The sequence below is a fragment of the Euleptes europaea genome, chromosome 12, assembly GCF_029931775.1.
Source record: "Euleptes europaea isolate rEulEur1 chromosome 12, rEulEur1.hap1, whole genome shotgun sequence".
Taxonomy (NCBI): domain Eukaryota; kingdom Metazoa; phylum Chordata; class Lepidosauria; order Squamata; family Sphaerodactylidae; genus Euleptes; species Euleptes europaea.
In genome coordinates this window covers 26627275-26650973 of record NC_079323.1, presented here as the reverse complement: position 1 = coordinate 26650973, position 23699 = coordinate 26627275, and the positions used below count along the sequence as shown (strand labels likewise).

Below are 23699 nucleotides of genomic sequence, written 5' to 3'. Positions count from 1 at the left end.
AAGTAAATGAGTTTTTTCAAGTTCTTATACTGCAATGTTTTAAGAAAAATACTGTGTACACCTTTATTTTGATTTGAAGACTCCTTTGAAGCTACTTATGGGTGGAAGCTGAGATTCTAAAATCAGAAGCAAATGGGGATTATAAAAACAGTAGGAAAAATGTAATTCTAGTAAATTATGTTAAAGCATAATCCTAAATTCCATGACAACACTATTTAAGAGACTGAGAAAAACACAAAACCCAAGAAAATTCATAGTGAAGGATTAAGCCTCTAATGGTTGAACACTACAGGGTGCCTCATTATATCAACCCATGGTGTCTATCTTTTGGATTTTTAATCCTGAACAGCAGTGCCTACACTCTTCCACATGGATTCCATAGCCTCTGCGTTATTTAAAAACATTATTTCAAAAAGTATTTAAGCATATACATATGCCAACAGTGATTCCTTCTAATTTTAAAAATCTCATTCCGTGTTCCACAGTTCATAAGTAGGTGTTTTTGGTTTATTTGTGATAATATTTTGGTAGATTTCTATTTTCATTTCTCTCTAATGATGAGTTAAATGCTGCTCTTAAGGCCTATACACACATTACAGGTCAGAGCCTGAGGTGGGCGGGGTTTGGGAAGAGGAGGGACTTCAATTCCATAGAGTCCAATTGCCAAAGTGGCCATTTTCTCCAGGTGAACTGATCTCTGCCGGATGGAGATCAGTTGTAATAGCGGGAGATCTCCAGCTAGTACCTGGAGGCTGGCAACCCTAATTACAGGGTGTGTACATTCTATGCATGTAGGAGAGCAACGAGATCATGTCTGCTGGCCCACGAAAGCTTATGCAACAATGTATCTATTAGACTTTAAGGTGTCACAAGACTCCATTTTGGTTTTGCTGAAACAGATGGCAGGATTGCAAAGATTTAAGAGCAAACTGCAAAGGTTTAACAGCTATCAGCCAGCCTGGTGATGTGGCTGCCTGCCTAGCCTAGATCTCCACATTGCTATGGAACTCTTGGGTGGTCTTGAGCTAGTCACTTTCTGCTAGCCTAACCTTCCCCACATGCTTGCCATGAGACTGTATTCTATGGGAGGAAACAAGCAAAACACATAATGAATACAATACACTGTCTTCCTCAGCCACAGAGATGAAACAGCAATGAATCTAAGAGCTATGAATAGCTGCTGATGCAGGATATAATTTGTGGGACTAAATGCCTTTTTTTTAATAAGCTGTGGTATGAGATGGGAGACGTTTATTAATTATTTTTATTTAGACCATTTGTAGCTAAGCTGATACCAAAGTTTCGTGAGTGAAAATGACGTCACATGGTTATTTGGCAGAATCAGCTTTTGCTTTCTGTTTTCAGCCTCCCAGTGCAAAAGTCAATTCACCAGATGCAGGAAGTGAAATCTCAGTCAGCAGATATATGTGTATACACATCGAGTGGGAAAAAATTGTGAACACTGGGTTTAAAGGACATGATATACAATAACAGCCAGGAGCTGACACCTTTCTTAGCTGCTACAGATGTTAAATTGCTTAACATTTAGAAGATGAATATGCAGCCTCTCCTGAAACCTGCTCAAGGCAGCTCACAAAGTAAAACAGTATAATCATTAAAACATCAGCATAAGAATGATCAATAATAAAACAAGCCATAAAAAACAATCTGAGAGAATAAAAACAGCATAAAACAACATTCAACTGCTTAAAACGATATTCAGTCCCCAGGCTAGAATCAAACCATACAAACAGCTAAAAAAATGGGATCCCCCTCAATTAAATACTAAAAGATAATAAGGTAGGGACCAGGTGAGCCTCAAAAGGGAGGGCATTTCAAATGTGAGGTGCAACCATTGAAAAAGCCCTGCCTCTGGTTGCTACCCTTTGCAGGTGTGGGAAAGAAGAGCAGGGCTTGGGAACAGGATTTTAACTGGCCAACTAGCCAGTACAGGAAAAGGTGGTCTGTCAGGTACCCTGGCCTCAAGATATTTACAGCCTTATAGGTAAGGACTCTGATTTATCCCTGGAAACAAATGGGTAGCCAATTAGATCTTTCACTGTGGGGTGATACGATCCCTGTATCCAGCCCCTGACAATAACCTGGCTGCCACATTTTGAACCAACTGAAAGTTCCAGACAGTTTTCATAGGTGACATGAAGCGCATTAAAGTGATCTAACCTGGATGTGATCAGAACATGGATCACCATGGCCAGACTATGCTTTCTGAGGAACAGCCATAACTGGCTAAACCTGATAAAAGCCATAATTGGCTAAAACCTGATAAACCTCCATACCGCATGCCATGGAGGACAGCTGAGTCTCCATCTGCAGGCCAGGATCATGATGTGACAATACCCCGTCCCTATACCTCGAAACTAGGGACTTAAATTTCACACCCTATAAATTTCTTTTTAATATACTTTTACTTTTTATAAATGAGGATTTAGGGACTGCTTGGTCGCCTAGTCCTCAATGAGTGCTATACCTGGACTCAGAATGCCACCAGGCATTCATTTGGTTTACCATGAGGGGATTATGGGCTTGAAGGAACCACACAGTAGGCTTGAAGAAAACTAGTAAAAAGCAGGTTTATTTCAGCGGTATGTGTGGCTTTGATGTTTCTTTGTTTTCCTTTTCTCCAGTCCTCTCAGTATTACAGTAACAAAGCTACTGAATAGCTGGGGCCTGAGAAAGTGTAAGAGTTACAAAAAAGGCTTCTTGTGTGACTGATTCAGATTTATAACATGGAACAGAGAGACTTTTAACTGTTTTTGACAGGAACAGCACCCAAACCCTACCTATCTTCAAAACACCTACAGTCTCTAATGGACTCCCTGCCTAAACAGGAGATCAGCTAACCCTTCTCCCACCCAAATCCAACTGTTTTCAACTCTTGTCAGTTGGCCAGCAGTTAAACTGCCCAATCCCCCCCCCCACATTCCAATCCAACATTTGAAAGTGATTGGATGAAGTTCCTGGAGGGCAGAACTTGAAACCATCCATCACAGCCGCTTTACCCCAAAGCTATGAACCTGCTCCTTCAGCGAGAGAATAAACCCCTCCAGGACAGGCTGAGCTAGGGTTGCCAACTGCCAGGTAGTAGCAGGAGATGTCCTGCCTATACAACTGATCTCCAGCCGATAGAGATCAGATCACCTGGAGAAAAATGGCCACTTTGGCAATGGAACTCTATGGCATTGAAGTCCCTCCCCTCCCCAAACCCGGCCTCCTTAGGCTCCGCCCCAAAAATCTCCCGCTGGTGGCGAAGAGGGACCTGGCAACCCTAGGCTGAGCCCCTAATCACAGCTGTTATGAACAGTCACTCTGTTTAGCTTGTAGACTTTTGAGCTTTGCATAGAGATTTCATATAATATACTCATGCATTTCATAAAGGAATATGCAAAAATACTTACAATGCGAACAAGCCAGGATAATGTACAAGTAGATGTTGAATAATGAGTATTATAATGATAAGGCGGAGTCTGATCATCTTCCCACGTCTCATAACGCTCTGCATAAAAGACTGCTCTCTTTGGATTCAAAGCACCAATGGGCTGTAAAAAAGAATGGGATAACTGTATAAAGAGCTTGGAAGAAGGCTGCTTTGGAAATCTATATAGTATAACATTTTTAGACTGCATCCATTAATAAAGATTTACAATATATATGATCTTCAGCAACCAAATGTTGAGAACTCATTTTATGTTATGGTAATCTGTTTAGACTGCTTGAGATGGAACAATGAGTTTTATTTCAGAGGCTTCAGTAACTAAAAAGTTCTTTTAAAAACTGGGGGGGGGGGGATGTATGTGGAATACTTCTGCAAAACTTCAAGACCATCCTGAAGCAAAAAGGTAATTCAGTAATATTATTCTGGAAGCATATTTCTAAGCCTGAATTTCAAATGCTTTCAAACCAAAGTTAACATTACTCTTGTCATTCACCATAATGACACAGCTAATGAAATGTGACTTCTGTTCAAGCACGGTACTTTGTAATGCACATTTCATGATGAAAAGATTTTACACAGAAGGGTTTGTAGTGTTTGGTGATCTTAAGCAGAAATTCTTGAAAATGTGCATGCTCTAAAAAGACAGCGTCTACTTCCAAACGCAACCGGTTTTCACGGGGGGGGGGGGCTTTCTTAAGAGGGGGAGGGGAAAACAGAAAAACCGTTCCTGGCCTAGCTTACAAAAAGAGGAGAAAGAGTTTCCATCTAGACAATAGGAAGAAATTTCTAACAGAGCGGTTCCTCAGTGGAACAGGCTTCCTCGGGAGGTGGTAAGTGCTCCTTCCCTGGAGGTTTTTAAGCAGAAACTAGATGGCCATCCGTCAGCAATGCTGATTTTATTACCTTAGGCAGTTCATGAGGCAGTTCATGAGAGGGAGGGCATCTTGGCCATCTTCTGGGCATGGAGTAGGGGTCACTGTGTGTGGGGGGGGAGGTGGTTGTGAAATTCCTGCATTGGGCAGGCGGTTGGACTAGATGACCCTGGTGGTCCCTTCCAACTCTATGATTCTATGACCTGATTGTAAACTGTGCTACAGCCTCTGCTGGATTTCAAAAGTTCCAGTGCCCTCCTGTGAGACACAACCAAGGGAAGATCCCTCTAATCAGCTTAATAGGGATGCACACATAAGTTTCTCCAATTATTCTTATAAAACTCTTTTGCTACCCTCATCATTTATCTTTTTTTTTCCCCAATAAGAACTTCCGAATTTGCCCTGAAATTTTGCTTCTGACAAACATTCGGAAAAATCAAAAATAAGGTCCGGAGCAACAAAGCATGGAAACCGCAGCAAACAGCCATGAATAAATGACCACAGTGTACTTTCTTTTCTTATTTGTGCTAATTTACTGTTCTAGCAGTCATAAATCAGGGTATTAGTAAACACACTGGATGTGGGTAGGAATCTGCCTGCAGATGGGAAGAGGCTCATGGAAAGGCTAGGCCAAGGTGTTGGGTGAATGCTTCCTTGTAGAAAGGAAACGGCTGCCTTGAAGGAGGCAGTTGAGAGGCCCCTTTTGAATAAGTAGGGTTGCCAACCTCCAGGTACTAGCTGGAGATCTCCTGCTATTACAACTGATCTCCAGCCGATAGAGATCAGTTCATCTGGAGAAAATGGCTGCTTTGGCAATTGGACTCTACGGCATTGAAGTCCCTCCCTCCCCAACCCCCGCCACCCAAATCTCCAGGTATTTCCCAACCTGGCGCTGGTAACCCTATGAATACTATATCCCTGGGATCTAACAATTTGTCCTAAACCTCCTGAGACTAAAGGACTAATTATTCCAATATGAACCTGCACATTATTTAAAATAATTTCCTAAGACCATTTTTCAAGCATTCCTGCTTTAAGACATTAGGTGGGAGGTGCTTATGTGCATGTTCAATATACATTTTATTTTTATTTAAGATAAAGAAGTTAGATCTACTTGTGTAGTTTATAAGTATATTTTCCTTCTCATTACGTAACAGGCCACAGGGACAGATAAACAACAAGGGGAATAAATGTTGATCCAGTTAGGAAAAAACACATACAAACCCTGTAGCAAGCACTGGAAAAAGCTATAGAGGGCAACGAGGCCCCTCAACACATCTGTCCTTCCCTTTTTTCTCCACCCATTCCATCTTTTTCTATGCACATTAGTAGACTGGAACATCCCCTACATTATGTAATCAAAGTCATACAACTCCAAAATATTTTATGCATTTCAGAGAACCTACAATGCCACAATGGATACATATTAAAAACTTCAAAATGTAAAGCAATAGCCACGTGGATCAAAACCTGCTTTGCAACAGGTTGTACACTTTCGCTCATGCGATAATGGGAGGGCAATTTCTACCATTTCTGAATGCAGACTCCTAGTGCCACATCCCACACTAGTTCTGAGGGGGCCGACAGTATGAACGGGATGGCAGCAAAGCCCTGTTGCTTGAGTAATTCTCTTTTTTCGTGTCCAACCTGATACACCTTAGTAACGTTGTGTTTTCATTTTTATGACAGAGTCACGTAGGGTTGCCAACTGCCAGGTAGTAGCAGGAGATCTCCTGCTTATTCAACTGATCTCCAGCCGATAGAGATCAGATCACCTGGAGAAAAATGGCCTCTTTGGCAATTGAACTCTATGGCATTGAAGTCCCTCCTCTCCCCAAACCCCACCCTCCTCAGGCTCCACCCCCAAAATCTCCCACAGATGGCGAAGAGAGACCTGGTAACCCTAGGGTCACGCCATAAATAACGGCAGTCTTTTACTATTTTACACACCGACCATCTCAGTATCTATGTTATATAGTGTCATTCATTCTGGAGTGTACATTTTAAAATTGTTTTACAGCTACTTTAACTTTCTAATGCCAATATCTGAGTGATGACCAACTGAGCTAATGTGAATGTCATCAAAATAGATCAACAGCATATATTGAGATTATGGATTGAATCAGGTATTGATTTACTCAACTGCTATTTTTCTTAAAGCAAATGTTTGTTAAATATGAAGCAGTATAGCCTTCTTTCACAATTCAAAACTTTAACTAACGTCTTCTTGTGGATAACTGTAGCTTAAGTCAATGTTATACCAAGATTTTGCTTTCCCTAAACCTTCTGATTGTTTAATACTTTGCTGTGTCAAGGGCATGTTAATAGCTTTCTCATGTGTGTAAAATATTTTAGTAATCCCTTAGGATCAAGCTTATCTGATACAGATTGCACTGCAAGACCTCACAAAACATTCTTGAAAGGAAACCATGACCCATATCTTAATCTTTTCCAGGCATCTACCCAACTACTGGAAAAACAATAAAATAAATATTTACATTTTTCATATTACTCCGATTTTATTGGCTACTCAGTCTCTTGCAATTCAGCACTGTATATGGCAAAAGTAGTCCTGGATTTCTGGAATCTACACGACACCTTTAGCAATAACCTATGTTTAAGTAATTCTTCCTCAAAACAAAAATAATAATAATTGTGAGGCCATCTTATTGTTTGGGCAAACTGCAACACAGCAGCCATAAACTGTGTCATACGATTTTGCTATTTTCATATTCCAGAGGTTACTGACATTCACTGTTGATTGCCAGCATAGCCTTTGAGGTTAGTACAAAAGTTAGAAGTTTGGAAGAACAAACCAAGTTTTTTTTTAAATTTTAAATATGCTTGTGATTAGTCTTGACAGGAAAGGAATGCTGTCTAGTGATCACAGCAGGGACGGGAATTATGAGACCAGAGTTTTACTTCTGTCTTTGATGGCACATAGCCCTCACAAAAGAGTAACATGTTTCCCTCTCGGTTTCATGACCTCTAAAATAGATAGAAACACAGAAAGTTATGGTGGATTTAAATAATGTTCAAAAAGTAATTATTGACTTTTTACGGGGAAGAACCATGTCAGACTCTTAAACACCGACACGTGGGAAATAGGGGAGGTGGCCTAACTGTCTGTTCCTGAGAACTATTAAAGTAGATGTTAAATTAAGAGATGATTGCTACTGTTTATTGTATTTATTAAAATATTTGGAACGCACCTTTCTCTTGTGGCTCAAAGCAACTTGCAGTTCCAAGATACAAAACACAGTACAATAAAACCTGTTAACCCCCTCACCCCCCAAAGGCCTTTTAACATTAGGCAGCCAGGAAATGGTTTTTGATACAATTGCCATGGGAGCATACAATTTTAAATTGAAACAGACTGTCCATTCAGTGCAAGTAGGTTGAATTCTAGAGTCTGCAAATAGTTCACAAAAGCAGGCCTACCCTGCTTTCCTTCTCCCTCAACACTATGTGTCACCCAAAAAGTAGGGTTGCCAACTTTCAGGTACTAGCTGGAGATCTCCTGCTATTACAACTGATCTCCAGCCGATAAGAGATCATTTCACCTGCAAAAGGTTGAGAGACCCTCATGAACAATGTGCCATAAAATAAGCAGGGCTGCAGGAAGAAATGAGTACTGGGCAAAACAAGCAGAGCAAGCTTAAAAGCCAAGATTGCTCCAGGTACAAGATCAAAATGGGGTGATTTTCTCAATTCCACATTCTTCCTACAACCCCTTTTTACCATACTGTTTAGGAGGGTCAGCAGCAGCTTCTGGAGAGGTGCTGAGGACTGTTGGGTATGGAAAGGAAAGCAGGTAGGGTTGCCAGCTCCAGACTGGGAAATACCTGGAGATTTTGGGGGTGGAGCCTGAGGAGGGCAGGATTTATGAAGGGGAGAGACTTCAATAGGGTATCATGCCATGGAGTCTACTTTCCAAAGAGGCCATTTTCTGCACATGAACTGATCTCTGTCACCTGGAGATCAGTTGTAATACAGGAGATCTCCAGCCTCCACCTGGCGGTTGGCAACCCTAAAAGCAGGGAAGTTCTTTTTCCACACACTGGGAGTTAGTCTCCAACTCAATGGGGTATGTCTAGATTGAGGGAAAGATGTATTTCATTTCAAGGTATACCTATTGTAAAAAGGCAAAGAAGATCTCATCATCTAATGTATTGTTGCAGGAGTTTTTCTTATCAACTTAAGAAAGAGACCTCAATGGTCCATCTAGCCCAGCATCCTGTCTCAAATGGAGGATCAACAAAAGGGCATACAGGCCAGGACCTTCCTGACATTGCCTCCTGGCACTGGTATTCAGAGGTCAACTGCCTCTGAATATGGAGGTTCCCTCTAATCACCATGACTAGTAGCCACTGATAGACCTGCCCTCCATGAATCTGTGTAATCCCCTTTTAAAGCTATCTATGCCTGTGTCCATCCCTACATCCTCTAGCAATGAATGCCACTTTTGAACGCTTTCGGATTCAAAATACTCTTCAGACTAGAATGGGTGATTAGTGCCAAAAAAAAGGAATGAAGAGAGGACTTGTTCAAGTTCCTGAGAGGGTAAAAATACAGGTTTACAGAGGATGCCCTGACCTGGATGGCCCAGGCTAGCCTGATCTTGTCAGATCTCAGAAGCTAAGCAGGGTCAGCCCTGGTTAGTATATGGATGGGAGACTACCAAGGAATACCAGGGTTGCTGTGCAGAGGAAGGCACTGGCAAACCACCTCTGTTAGTCTCTTGCCATGAAAACCCCAAAAGGGGTCGCCATAAGTCGGGTGCGACTTGAAAGCACTTTACACACACACATACAGAGGATGTTAATTTGGTGATAATGGAACTAGAAACAGCAGTTTGGAGTACCCTACCTCACAAGGTTGTTGTGAAGATAAAATGGAGGAGAAGAGAACAAGTAAGCTGCTTTGTGTCGCCATTGGGAGAAAGGCAGGGTATAAATTAAGTAAAAGAAGAAAAAAAAGAAGAAAGAAAGAAATGACCGCAGGTTATTACTTGTTCCCTCTAATTATAGGTTATATGTATTCTATACACTGTATTTTTAGTAGCTGTACTGGTCTACAGTAGAACTGCTAGATTCGAGTCCAGTAGCATCTTAAGAGACCAACAAGATTTTCAGGGCATAAACTTTCAAGAATCAAAGCTTCTTAGTCAAAGTCAAAGCTTATACTCTGAAAATCTTGATGGTGTCTAAGGTGCTACTAGACTCAACTCTAGTTCTCATACACTATACTGTAATTAATTAAAGAGGAGTTTTGAAACAAATGTTGTTGGTTGCTTTTCTCTTTAAAAACCTACCAGCCGATATGATGCTGGAAGGATCATTGCTCTCTACTCCCAGGCAGACATTTCATTTCCCCAGACACTTTAGTTTTCATGTTCGCAGCTGAGAAACAAAGAGACAAAAACCACAGAGATGTGCTGTACTAGCACTTATAGTTTCACTGGCTAATTTATAGAAGGAAAAAACCATAGTCTATCTAGACCAGCGGCTTGTTACTAACAATGGCAAATAAGATGCTTCTGAATACTTAAGAATGTGACATCAAGGAGATGTCTTTGCATGTTGTTTTTCCCAAGCTTCTGATACTCAGACATATACTATCTCTGTACAACTAGAATTCCCTCTTACAGATGTGCCAAACAACAGCTTATTTGTTTGTTCACCCATGTATTTATGGGACTCCCATGCAGCTTATTATACCATCTCCTCAGGATGGTATCTAAGTGATGGGCACATATTGTAGCAGGAGACACTCAAACATTGTTGAATGTAATAATGGGTTAAGTAGAAAAGGAATTCTGAATTTTTTTTTGGGGGGTAGATAGATAATTGTATTTATTTTCCAATTGTGGCAAAAACATTTTAAAAATAAATGGAAAAAGCTTGAAGAAAATTGCTGTAGTCAGAGGCCTAACTGGAAACATTTGATAACAGGAAGAGTTGCCTGCCTGAAAAATTCATGGTTCCATTCATTCTTCAGCATTATTACATTTATAAACCTAAAGGCATTATCACTTCCTTTTCTTTAAAGTGGCACAGTAATTTTAAAAAGTGGTTATGCTTCTCAGAATCTGCCAGTCAAACAACTTTTGCATTAACAAAACGTAATTTTTTCCCCTTTGGCAAATGGGCGTGTACAACATGTTTCATGTATGCCAGTATTAATAAAACTCCCTGGTTGTTGATGGAACTAGTTTATTTAGCAAGGTGAATGACTGGAAGGAAAGGATGTGGGGAATCCCATTTACACTTTAATAAGCAATGTGGATACAGCACGTCAAACTCATGTAATAGCGGCACCTTAGCAATACACAAAACTCTCATGAAAGAACTACTCGTAAGGGAATCCAGCATGCCGTAAAGGCTGCAGAACTACTCCTTGTATGAGCGCCTACTGGTATTTTGTACAGGAAGATCCAGTCAACGAGAAAATAAGCAGATCACCTGATGGGTTGTTAGTGCAAAGATAATCTATGTATCTATGACAGCCTCTTTCATTAGCTTTTCAACTTGTCAAACAATAAATACAACCTTTGACCTGGTGTATGTCTTGAATAAAACTTGAGAAGCCTGAAATGCCTTATGGATAGAGCAGCTTGAGTGCCACTTTGCCTTTCTTTTTTAAACTTCCGATTTAAATGCCTATTTAAATATGAGAAAGGGACCTATGTCAAAAGTTTCATTAGGTAAAATAAAAATAAAAATACAGGGCTCTAAGAGAGCAATCCTAAACAGTTCTACTAGGTTTGCCAACCTCCAGGTGGGGCCTGGAGATCGCCTACAATTACAGCTGATCTCCAGACTGCAGAAATCGGTTCCCATAGAGAAAATGGCTGCTTTGGAGGGTGGCCTCTTTGGCATTATACCCTGCCGAGGACCCTCCTCTCCCCAAATCCCACTTTCTCCAGGCTCAACCCCCATTTCCAGGAATTTCCAAAACCAAAGCTGGCAACCCTAGGTTATGCATATTGACTTCAATGGGCTTAGAAGGCTGTAACTTTGTTAAGGGTTGCACTGTAATTGTCCACTAACATCAGTGCTAGTTAAAGAGAATAACTGATACAAAAACAGAAATGACCTCTTTGCAATGACAGTGAACTGCCTTGTATATTGTCCTTATTTCTAGATTCTTAGACATTCACAGACCTATTTCAGGGGTTATTTCAAGGAATTATAGAAATTCTGAGTACTTATAGAAATGATTATATACTTTCATGCAGGTCACTTCTAGGGGAAAAAAGGGAAAAGGAGACTAATTGTAGGGCAAAACTGGTCAAAGAAACCACTCCCCCCCCCAAAAAAACCCTGATTTTCATCAGAGACTGCCATGTACTTTAGTTTATTCGATCTGGCCAATTTAAATTGTCAATGCAGCTTACTAAATGCTTGTTGCAGTTTTACATTTATTACAAAATGTTAATTTACAGAAGGATTTTAATAAGGAGTTGCTCATTTAAACTACCTGCTATAAAGGCAAACAGTCCTTAAAACGTCTGCTAGTTGCCACACACATTGTTCCTCTAATTAGTGGTGGGGGGGAGGTAAAACCGACAACTTGTAGTTGAAATGCATCCTCCACTTAATATCGTATAAGAATCCCCTGAATGGAGTTTCCCACACTTAAGTGTGTTGAAGTGCATGCTTTTAATGTATGATTAAAATAATAAGTAACAAGAGTATCTAGAAATAGACAATGTCCAAACATTATTATTTAATTATTTTAAACATTTGTATGCTGCCTTTCCACACAAATAGGGTCTCCAAGGCAGCTGACATCATTTAAATCATTCAAACAGCATTTAAAATGCATGTATGGATATTTAACAACACAATAAAAACATACAGACATACAAACAATAAACACAGACAAGTAGGGAGGGCCAATAAGAACTGCATTCTCAATGCCAAGCAACCAAGGTTACGTCAAACTTGTATTTCCTGAACAGTAGTCCCTCATGCTACAATAGAAAAATCCCTTTTGAAATTCAGCCATCTCAAATGCAGTGATTATTTATACATTGGGGTGTGGGAAGATTCTGCTGTTTGAAGAAAAAAAAGAGCTTTAAAAAAACCCACTGGGTATTCCCAAAGGGTGCTTCAATTAGTTCTCCAGATATGGCTACTAATAAATTTATTACTTTTTATTTTATTAAATTTGTATCCCGCCCTCCCCAGCAAAAAGCCAGGCAATAATACTTTGCTTCTACACAGGATAGTGCTGCTTTTCATGCTCAGGGGTGTTCCACAAATTTCATGAACCCTTGAAGTACTTCTGGCAAGATGGGCCAATGTTCTATCCCCACAGACACAGAAGGCTGTTGAGGCTGAAAAACAGTAGATGGCCTCCGTTTAGTAAGTTTAAGATCCGAATCAGAGATTTCCATGGTTCACACTCACAGCCCTGTAGCAGCTCCATACATTGTTCACACTCCAACACAGGATTTAAGTGCTCTTAAGCTGATTGCAATTCATGGGCACAAATATGTTTTGCCCTGAACTGGGTTATGTCCACAGCTATTCAAAAGAGTGATAATCTAGAAGGGCAGCATGTCCATATTGTAATAATGCATCTTTCTGGATTGTCTCTCCCTTAAAGTCGGTTGAGGCATTCTTGGTCAGCATTTTGTCTAATATAAAATGTAGCCTGATTGTTTGAGTCACCGAATAAGCACAGGTACTCTGAGCTCCAAGCTGCAGGATCCCAGCACCAGTATGCAACTCATGCAACTTAGCTGGCACTGGATTCCCATCCCAGTACTGATGAGGAAATGCTAATCAGCACTGTTGTATCTATATTCCCCCGCACTTGCTGTATCAGCTATATCATGCAAAGACATGATAAAATGGAAGATACACAAGTCAGATGAGAACAGTGATGAGACAGACTCTCCTCCAGCTAGTATTTGACAGGTCAAACGTTGGATAGGACTTCAGCAGCAACACCGTCGACTACTTCTTGCATCCTCTGAGCTGACTGAAACACATCTTACAGAAACCTTGCCGCGTGTATGGTTGTTCCTTTCATGATAGATGATAATCGCATTCTTAATAACTGTGAAACTTAAAAGCATTTCTCTAGATGATCTTAAAGCTGGAGTTGCAGTAAAGAATATATCAAACTTAATTCAAAACATTAAGACAACAGGCTATTAGGCTAATTTTTTTATGCCCGGTGGACCATGTGTGCATAAATCCTAACTATTTCACAACACAATATTTTACATTTTTGTTTAATGAATTCACAAAGGCCTCTTTCTCACACATAGCTGAGTGAGATAGGACTGAGGAAGTAGTTTCTAGACTTCAGCACTTCAGAACCCAGATCATGAGTCACACATTTGAGCACTCCCCACTGTTAACTACTCTCTGAAAGTAGCACACTAGCACAACAGGGAACGGAACGGGAATGGGAAGACATGATAATTTTTTAAAAGTGTGTGGTGTAGTGAATGAATGAATGAATGAATGAATGAATGATTTTATCTGCATTTAGCCATAGGCCATTACAAACATATCAAGGATACCACAAATACATAATAAAATAATAGATTAATAACATACTGGATTAATAATAAATATACATAATAAAACTTTGCTAAAATGATGCATACAAAACAACAAAATAATAGCTACAAATTGTGGTGGTGTCCCAATTGGACAATGGGACCTAGCGACCATTAAAATCAACTTGAAGGATCTACTCCCTTAGCAGCCATATTGGCTCTTATTTTCTTTGCTGCCAGAGCATACAGGGTAGTCCTATAAGAGACAAACCCATTTGTATCTTTTAACAAAAATACTAGTTTCTTGTCTCTGGGACAGGTGTTTAGGCCAGAAACCAACCCGGCAAGAAATTTAGCCCTGGGTTCCACATATAGAGAGCATTCAAATAAGTCCTCTAGAGCAGATGTTCCACAGATGCAAAAACGTTGGTCTTTTGGAATTCGGCAATAACGCCCGGACAGTACAGCCGTTGGCATTGTTTGAAACCACAGGGACGTAAAGGCTGCTCTAAGCTTGGGGTTTGGTATATTGACTAAATAAGTAGCTCTAAGATGGTCAGTTTTGAAAAGTTTAAACCAAGGAGCAGTTCCCGATTTCAGAATCTGTGTTCTGTCCATCAGGGCATCTAATTTGTAGACCCAGTCTTTAAGTTGGGGAAAATCTGCTGATAGCCCTAAAAGGTCATCTGGAATTCAGTACTGAGATAATATCTTATTTAAGAAATTAAGGCGTGATGGATCTTTCATTAGCATGATGTTGAATGACTGACTGCTAAACAATTTTGTTCTATTTTGTTTTTCCCCCATAATTTTAATACTGCCAGGTAAACACGAGGCCTGAGCGAGGGAAGACCTGTTTCGGCCCTCATCAGGGCAGCGGGAGTCCCCTTGGGGAGAGCTAAGATACGCATGAGAAAGTGATTTTGGATTGATTCTAGACTGATAAGAATATCATCTTTCCAGCCCCATACTTCCACTCCACTTGCTTTTGTATAGTTTTAGGACAGGGTCTACAAGAAAACCTTCCTTGGTGTAGAAAAAATGTAAAATAGACCCCACTATCCTTAATGCAGAGGCCCTAGATGTTGCTAGGTGCACATTCCAGTTGAGGGTCTCCTTAAATGTAACTGTGAGGTATTTAAAGGAGCTACAAAGCTTGACTGGGTTGCCAAGTATACTCCAAGATGATATTTTGGGCTTTTTCCTGAAGACCATGACTTTTGTCTTCTTGTAGTTAATATTAAGGGTCTCTTCCTTGTAGTGGTTAAGAGCAGTGGACTCTAATCTGGAGAACTGGGGTTGATTCTCCACTCTTCCACATGAGCGGCAGACTCTAATCTGGTGAACCAGGTTGGTTTCCCCACTCCTACACATGCAGCCTACTGGGTGACCTTGGGCTAGTCACAGTTCTCTCTGAACTCTCTCAGCCCCACCTATCTCACAAGGTGTCTGTTGTGGGGAGAGGAAGGGAAGGCAACTGTAAGCTAATTTGAGTCTCCTTAAAGGTAAATAAAATTGGGGTATAAAAATCAACTCTTCTTCTTCTTATACATGGGAGAGCATTCGAAATGGTTATTTCCCTCCTGCAGGCTGAAGTATAGTTTGCTCCACCAATTCAAAATTCTACTACCACATTCTGCTGCAAGTTCAGACCATGCCAATGACTAAATCCGCCACACACAGATCTCTGGAAAGGTGGCATATAAATTCTCTAAACAAATTACTGAATAAAAAAGTAGCTGAAAGGGAATTGGATTTAAGGTGAGAAAGACGGTACCCAAACAGTGATTTATGGAAGTGTTCTGTGAATTCAAATGGTAGGAACTCTTTAAAAACTACAATGAGTTAAATGTTTTGACTGGGTGCTCCCCTTTCAAATAAACAGTTTTGTGAGTACTATTCTAACACACCTGTACAAACATAAATTCTATGAGTCAAAGAGGATTCACACACTAGCAAACTAGTTATTTCCTGTCACACCTATCCGCTTTTAGTTGCTTTCCCACCTGATTAGGCAATTAGGCCAGGTTCAGCCTTTTTTAGCTTATAAAATTCAACATACTATGTTAAGGGAGCAATCTTACCCAGAAATACACAGAAGTAAGTCCCATTTTATTCGACGGGACTTACTCCAAGGAAAGTGTTTTTGGGACTGCAGCCTGTTTTTATAAGGTTCCTATATATTTTTTTCATTTTTGACAGATAAAACTTATTTGTACTTATTTTTTGAGTGCTTCAGAAAATCTTTTCATAGGCGTGCTACTCTAAATGGTTGGTTCAAATGAAAAGCATGATTATGGATCATGTATAACATAAAAAATGGTGGCTGGGAGACCATTTAGGGAGGCTATCGGGCGCCCCCATTTCAGGTGATATGTGAGTATCCCTCTACAGCATCTACATTTCCAGTCAATTAAATGCATTTTGTGTTGTATTTTAATCATTGAGAGCCACTTGCAGTGAAAAATTACTAAAATAAAGAAATAGATATCTGTCTTTGCACACTAGTCACTACTCAAATAACCATTTAAATGATCCCATGTAATAAATATAAGTACAAGCACAATTCCATTTGCTTACAGAAAAAAGGGTAATTGTCCCATTGTATACGTCCTATGTTGGTACTGTTTCTGCTTTTTAATGTTTTGCAGTTTTTAAACACTCTTGGCTATACCCAAGAGCAGCTTTTAAATCTTCCAGAGAATCTCTGCCCTACTTCCAAATCTGCCCTAACACAAGGCAACAACTCTTGAAAATTGTTTGGTTATGTGAGAGCTGAAATTAAATCTCAACTTTTGGGTTTGACTTCTTTGTTGGGGGTAGGGGGAAACAAGGAAGCAAGCCCCAGACTTTTAGAGTTCAGCAGTGAATATTTAAAACTGGATCTGGAGGAGGACAGTACAGAGGAGGAGGAGCTAAAGGCCCCCAAGACAGAAGTCAGATGTCCATGCAGAAGATCCAGTAGCAACATGTAGATCTTGCCCAGAATACATGAGAGACTTCCCTCTGTTACTACATTTCCAGAGGCTTTCAGGTGAACAGAAGCCTGAACTGAAATGGCCCCAGGTATCCCCTATTTGCCCTACTGGGTTAAACTTGTAATAGTGGCTCCCCAAGGCCTTTTCAAGTCACAAAAACTGTGTAAGGAAGAAGGCCCTATGATATGGCTGTGCACATCTTATAATCAAGATTTTAAAAATCACTGGGATGCAGAGAACATCCAGTTTTATTTCATTAGATCATATTTACTTTCTCTTTCTCCCTACTGTTTAATTTGTTCATAAATGATCTGGCATTGGGCAGAGTGCATATATAATAGGCTGATAATATTGGGCATACTGCCAGATAATATCAATCAATTTTATCAATGTTTTAGTCACAGACCTTAACAATATTCAGATTAAAACCAGATAATATCTGGTAGTGTAGTGGCCAAGAGTGCAGATAATATGAAATTATTCAGGATCGTGAAAACCAAAGTAGATTATGAAGAGCTCCAGGAAGATCTCTTCTGGGTATGTGGAAAAAACAATCGGGTGAGTGGGCAACAACATGGCAAATTAAGTTCAGTGTTGGCAAGTGTAGGGTGATGCACACTAGACCTAAACCCCCAATTTTAAATATATGCTAATAGGGTCTGACATGACCTGGATAGCCTAGGCTAGCCCAATCTCATCAGAAATCAAAAGCTAAGCAGGGTTGTCCCTGGTTAGTACTTGGATGGGAGACCTCCAAGGAAATCTAGGGTCGCCACACAGAGGCAGGCAATGGCAAGCTACCTCTGTTCATCTCTTGCCTTGAAAACCCTATGGGGTCACCATAAGTTGGCTGCAACTTGACAGCACTTTCCACCATCAATGCCCCTGTATAGATCTATGGTGCGTCCTCATGTGGAATACTGTATAAAATTCTGGTTGCCACATCTCAAAAATAATATTGCATAGCTACGAAAAGTACAGAAAAGGGCAACCAAGATGATTTAGGGGAGTCTGAATACTAGTGCTAGGAAGCAACTACAGGGGAAGGCTTTGGCCTCTATGCTGGCCCTCAAGGGTAACAGTTGTCCACTAGGTGAAATAGGACTAGTCTGATACAGCAGGTGTATTTTCTTGTGATCACACCCACCAGTCATGCCTGCTCCAACCCTACTATACATTGGGCTACTTCCTTCAACAACCAGCCTAATAGCCTCCTGAGGTGTGGCATGTCACTCTCCTTCCCCCCTTCTTGTGGGAGGCACCTCCCTTAAATCATCCTGGAGACCCAGGGCATTTCGATCATTCTTCTGGGGCATGTCCCACACTAGCCACTGCTACCCCAGTTGGCTGGTGCCTGGCCATACCCATCCCACCAGGCTGAGAGTTCTAGTTCTTTCCCAAACCCTCCCCCACCCAAATCTTAGAGCCTAGGCTGATCCCCCATCCCCTGCTCCCCCGCTTTTTGCGGAACATGAAACAGATTATCATTGATCCTAATTGTTAATGATATATGACTGAACAAAGTGGGCCTGAGGAGTTACTTTTACCATTTCAGCAAAGTTGTTACTGTTATATCCTTGGAAAGATAATTTGAATCACTGGATGGATGCCAAGAAATAAATGTTACAAAATGAGGAACAAGCAGATCACTGGTTGGCAACATTTTGATGGGAAAGTTAATTCTAAGCTTGGACACGCTTACATCCTATATTCGAGATGAATTAATTAATTTTGATAGACTCATATGAGTTTCATGTAATTAGGCCTATATAAGATAGCCACATCCAAAACACCTCTGAATCTTTCAGGTGTGGGTTGTGTGAGGCTAGTTAATCTTTCTGAAAGAACTTTAGTGAGAATTTCCAACATTGTATTTTACCTTTTAAGGGAGGGAGGGCAGCATGGTATAGCCTGATCTCGGAAGCTAACCAGGGTCCGTACTTGCAATGGAAACCACCAAGAAAGGCTCTGCAGATGAAGGCAATGGCAAATCATCTCTGATTAATTACTTGCCTTGAAAACCTTTTGCTGGGGTCGCCATATGTTAGCTGTGACTTGATGGCACTTTACACACACATTTTATCTGTTAATTTTAAGATAGATAGGACAAGGGATGATATGTATGTCTTTAGGTTTCTGATTTCATTTACATATGCAAGTATTTTGTATCTGTGATTTTTTCATATTTAATAATTTTAAGTGTGGTTAGACTGATTTTAAATAAAAATCGTCAAAGATAACATGAGTGATTTTTGGCTGGGATACCAGGTTTTCACTTGACACCTGGAATAAATAAACTTCTGACTTCTCTTCAGTCAGAGGGCTGATAACCTATAGAGATTGGTTATAGAAGAGAATAATCATCTCAATATAGCCCTGTAGTTAATGTGTTGCTTTGGAACAGCAAAGAGACTCTTAGTTTCTATGACTCTTAGTTTTAAAGTAAATGCTTCCCCCACAGATGGGATAATACTCCATTACAAGTGATTGTGGAACAGCCCATGTATCCCCCTAACAGTGGGCTGTCACAGTTGGTAATGAAACAACATCAAAAGAAATAAAATGCTGGAACACAGTACATCTTTTAGAACATCAGTACTACAGCTGCCGTGCTACTATATCTTTTATGAGCCAAATGACTTGGAGAAATTCAGTGTGCTCTGAAATCTCAAAATATGCAAAGGAGAGGAGCCTGTGAGAAGGAAAGATATGATTACTGCATATTTCAATATGGCCCTAAGCACTGGCTAAGACCAGCCCTCTTACACACTGTGGAGGATTCTCAAGCACACGTGGAATAGTTATCTACAAGGAACAGAATGGGAATCCTGTATAACGGTGGAATTATGCTACAAATACTTACCGAGTTCATGTGGATATAGGTGCTTAAATACATTAAATAAGTACAGTTACCTGGTCACAAGTTCCAATAGAAATAATAGGATGGATCTCAAGGACATTTCCATCTGGTAGAAGGTGAGGGAGTGATTTTCCTGATTGCTTCTGTGGAGCCCCCCCTCCCCACCCCACTATTTCAAAGGGCACAGCAGCAGCAGCATTTCAGGGAGTGCAGTGGGGTGAAACACTATGGGAAAGGTGAGAAAGTTCCATTCTGCTGGTGAAAGTGCCTTACCCCGGCAGAATACAACCTTCAGATTCAACCCATTATGACTTATGTCTGTAAGCCTACTTGGGATAGGAGCACAAAGGTGTTTACTGGGTATGCACTAAATGAAGAGACAGAACTGAATCACATTTTTGCCTGCACGTCACAGAAAGCACTTTCTTAAATTCCTTAAGTTTTGCTGGTCACTCTGAAAAGGCCCGAAATCTCCTCTGAATTCTTATCAGTAGGAATCTTAAGTAGGACTCATTAAGCTACTACACAAAACAGATGCCTTAGGCTCTGCCAAACTGAATCACGCCATGCAGATGATGGCACTATGCTCTTACAGTAGATTCACTATGCCTCTATGCCCGGCATAAGTATTTACCTCAACAACAACAACTAATCTTATTTTTCATAAGGAAAAACTTTAAAAAGCAACAACAAACAAACCTATTTTACACTTAAAAGAAAAGAAAATGGCTGAAACACACCTTTGAGAGATCTCTGAAGTTTCCTGGTAAGGTTAGATCCAGCTCCTCCGATTCATAATTGGTTAACACCCATGGAAACACGGGGTATTGGTTTAGATCATTATATGTCCGTCCTGAGAAAGATAAGTTGTAGAAAATACAGAAAGGTAGTTTTACAACTGGTAAATAATGAAGACATATAGCTAATGATAATCTTTACTTTATACTAATGGCATCATATGTGTTGAATTTCCTTTGTGGTATCAAAGTGTCCCAAATTGCAAGTATAATGAGCCTTCCAATAGCGCATATTCCATTTGTAGTCGCATCGGCATTTAGAAAATTTACTCACAAGAAAGAGAACAATGTTTAGAGATGGAAAAACTTAATAAGTCATATTACAGAACCATACAACTTGTGAACAAACAAGTTCAAGGCACCCCAAAATTCATTTAGTCCAACCTTACAGGTACTTGACCACTGCTCTTATTTTGCAGGGCAATCTTAAAAAGAGTTATAAGGCCATTGACTTCAGTGGACTGCGCTATTAGACAGGTAGTAAAAATAGAACATTTATAAAGCCCCTGGTGGACCACCACATACAGCTGTTGAGTGGTGTCTGGCTTGGTGGATCATATGCTAAACTCCCCAACATTACCAACATCTCATATCTCAGACACTTATATATGATGTTGTCATACGGTTGCCAGCTCTGGGTTGGGTAGTACCTGGAGATTTTTGGGGCGGAACCTGAGGAGGGTGGGGTTTGGGAAGGGAGGGACTTCAATAGCCAAAGCAGCCATTTTCTCCAGGTGAACTGATCTCTATTGGCTGGAGATCAGTTGAAATAGCAGGAGACCTCCAGCTAGTACCTGGAGGTTGGCAACCCTACGTTATCACCATTTGAACACTCTTGATTCCCCTGAAGTTCAGGTATGCTGGTAGCTTAAGCCTCCAGTGTGCTCTGCCATCAGAAGAACACTTTAAAAGAATAAGTGCAGAAGCAGCAGTAGCAATGAAACCTGCACAGCTTACTTCTCACATTCCCTAGCATGTGGGCTACAGCTAGGAGTGTTGAAAACCAATGGCTGAGACCTAAAGAAAAAAAATGGCCTCTTACTGCACAGTCCCTGGCTGCTCAAACACAACTCTCTTTTTCTGCAGTTGAACGTTGTACTGCAAAAACATATGTAATTCTTAGCGATATGTTGCACCTTTACTGAAAAGGCAGACTTTTTTCCTGCAACTAGGCTTATAAAGATTAATGCAAAAGGCTGAATATTAAATATTAAATATTGCAAGCCTCTGACACTAATCTACTTGAACAATAAAAAAAATGAGGTGCGGAAAAATTAGATCTCAGAAATACTGAATACGTTTCTTCATTAAAAATAACTTTTTAATTAAACCATCCAATTTAATGTTTTTATGTGGCACTTTTCGTTTTGAAGGTAAAGTGATGTAGAGACAGCTGACAAAGAAATTATAACCACAATTCCTTGGTGAAAATGTTAATGACAGCAAAATATTGTTTAATTAGATGATTGCAGCATCTGGATTAACACTCTTTAAAAGCGATGTTCCTGTGCTTGTCTGCTTCTTCACACTTTACAGACATTTTGTCATCTCTAGGTCATTAGGAAAGAATTTTTAATGGTTTTTCTAGAAGCAAGCAGTTCGAGTTACATCTAATTAGATGACAATAATAAGCCCAACACATGCAGTAGCTAAATATATACATAATTAACCAGTGAGGGCTTGTACATCACAGAGTAAAAAAAAAAAAGGTGGAAAATGCTAAACAGGAGGGAAAGAAAAGGAGGGGGAAGAAATGGGGCTGAATTCATTACCTGAATATGTCAGTTTTCCACTAACATGTTCAGAACACCCCCAATCCTAAACAAAAGGCAATATTCCCCATCCTTTATATGTTAAGAATTTTCAGCTCCCAATAGATGCAATAGAGATAGATCCTTTTAATAAAACTAATTTAGACTTTGACATACCAAATGTTTTAGTTAACAAACACTTTCCTGTCCTTTATGGGGTTTTATTTTAATCAAAGCCCGTTGGTGTGCTTCCTCCTGTACCATCTGAAATTTTGACATACTAGGTATTTTACTTTTTAAATGAATGTACTTTCATGGACTCTGGTTTACAACATGATTCATTTGCTGTGTAAAAAACAAAATAAATTTAAGTGTGGCAATGCAACACAGTTGTGATTCCTAGTTTCACCCTCTTAGCTTTTTCTGATTTTTGGAAGTTTGAGAGTATACTGCTTGTTATTCTTGCCAGGTTAGTTTCTGTTCATATATGTTGTATTATCCTTCACTGTCTAGTGAAAGAAGCAACAGTTAGGATGAAGATCTCTTTCTCCTCTTAACTATGAATCAGGAAATCCTGGAGAATGGAGCATCTTAAGAATAATTTATAAAACAGTCCAGTCAGGAAGTGCTACATCTACACAATGAGGACACAAACCAGGCCAAAGAGAGTATAAAACTTGGCCTGACTGATAAGTAGCAGGGTGCCATGTTTACCTTGGGGGGGGGGGGAAAGCCACACTGAGCTGTAAACATGATGAAATATGTCCAGTGACAAGAGGGGCAGAGAAGAGGTGAAGACCTTTGAAGCAGAATGAAGTGGTGAGAAAGCAACTGGGTATGCTTGTCAAGGCAAGGATTCTCAGAATCAGGAAGACAATTCTGAGTCTAAAATGAAGATACAGCTATAACACCATTCTGTGAATCTTTACTCAAAAGTAAGTCCCACTGTATTTAATGAAGCTTACTCTTGAATAAGCATGTTCAGGATTGAAGTTACGAGTCTTTTAACACTACTTTCATTTAATGAATCCCTCACTGTTTAATTAATAGTAAACAGACTTGTATTACTTGGATTCATTGTGTCCAGATTTACATGGAAGTAAGTCCTATTTGAATGGAATCTTCTTCTCAAGTAAAGGTGCATCATGTAGCTGCATCATAATCTATTATAATACTAGACAGTATAGACAGCAAAATCTGAAGAACTCAGTATATGTAGTCTGCATATATTTCCTGGCCCATGCTTATACCTGACTAACAGATCATCTATTTATTTAATTTGACATTTTAAAAACCAAGCATTTTTGCACTGGCTTTAGAGCTCCAACTGTCTCCTTCAGATCCCAAAAGTGTAATAGTCAAGGGACATTCAGTTGAGCTCCCTTCTACCCCCATCCCAAAAAAATTACTTATGAGAAATTTTGTTAGGGCAATCCTAAAAACACATTCCTGGAAGTAAGAACC

General features: G+C 40.0%; 1 protein-coding gene across 3 annotated transcripts in view; it reads right to left on the bottom strand.

Annotated features, from left to right (window-relative positions):
* NBEA (neurobeachin) overlaps window positions 1–23699 on the bottom strand; it is a 433179-nt gene that overhangs the window by 76802 nt on the left and 332678 nt on the right. For all 3 annotated transcript variants that reach the window (XM_056858518.1, XM_056858519.1, XM_056858520.1), the window contains 2 exons: window positions 20428–20540; window positions 3417–3557 (listed from right to left, as the gene is read on the bottom strand). In XM_056858518.1, coding sequence (XP_056714496.1) covers window positions 3417–3557; window positions 20428–20540 — 254 coding nt within the window. The remainder of the gene's footprint in view (window positions 1–3416; window positions 3558–20427; window positions 20541–23699) is intronic.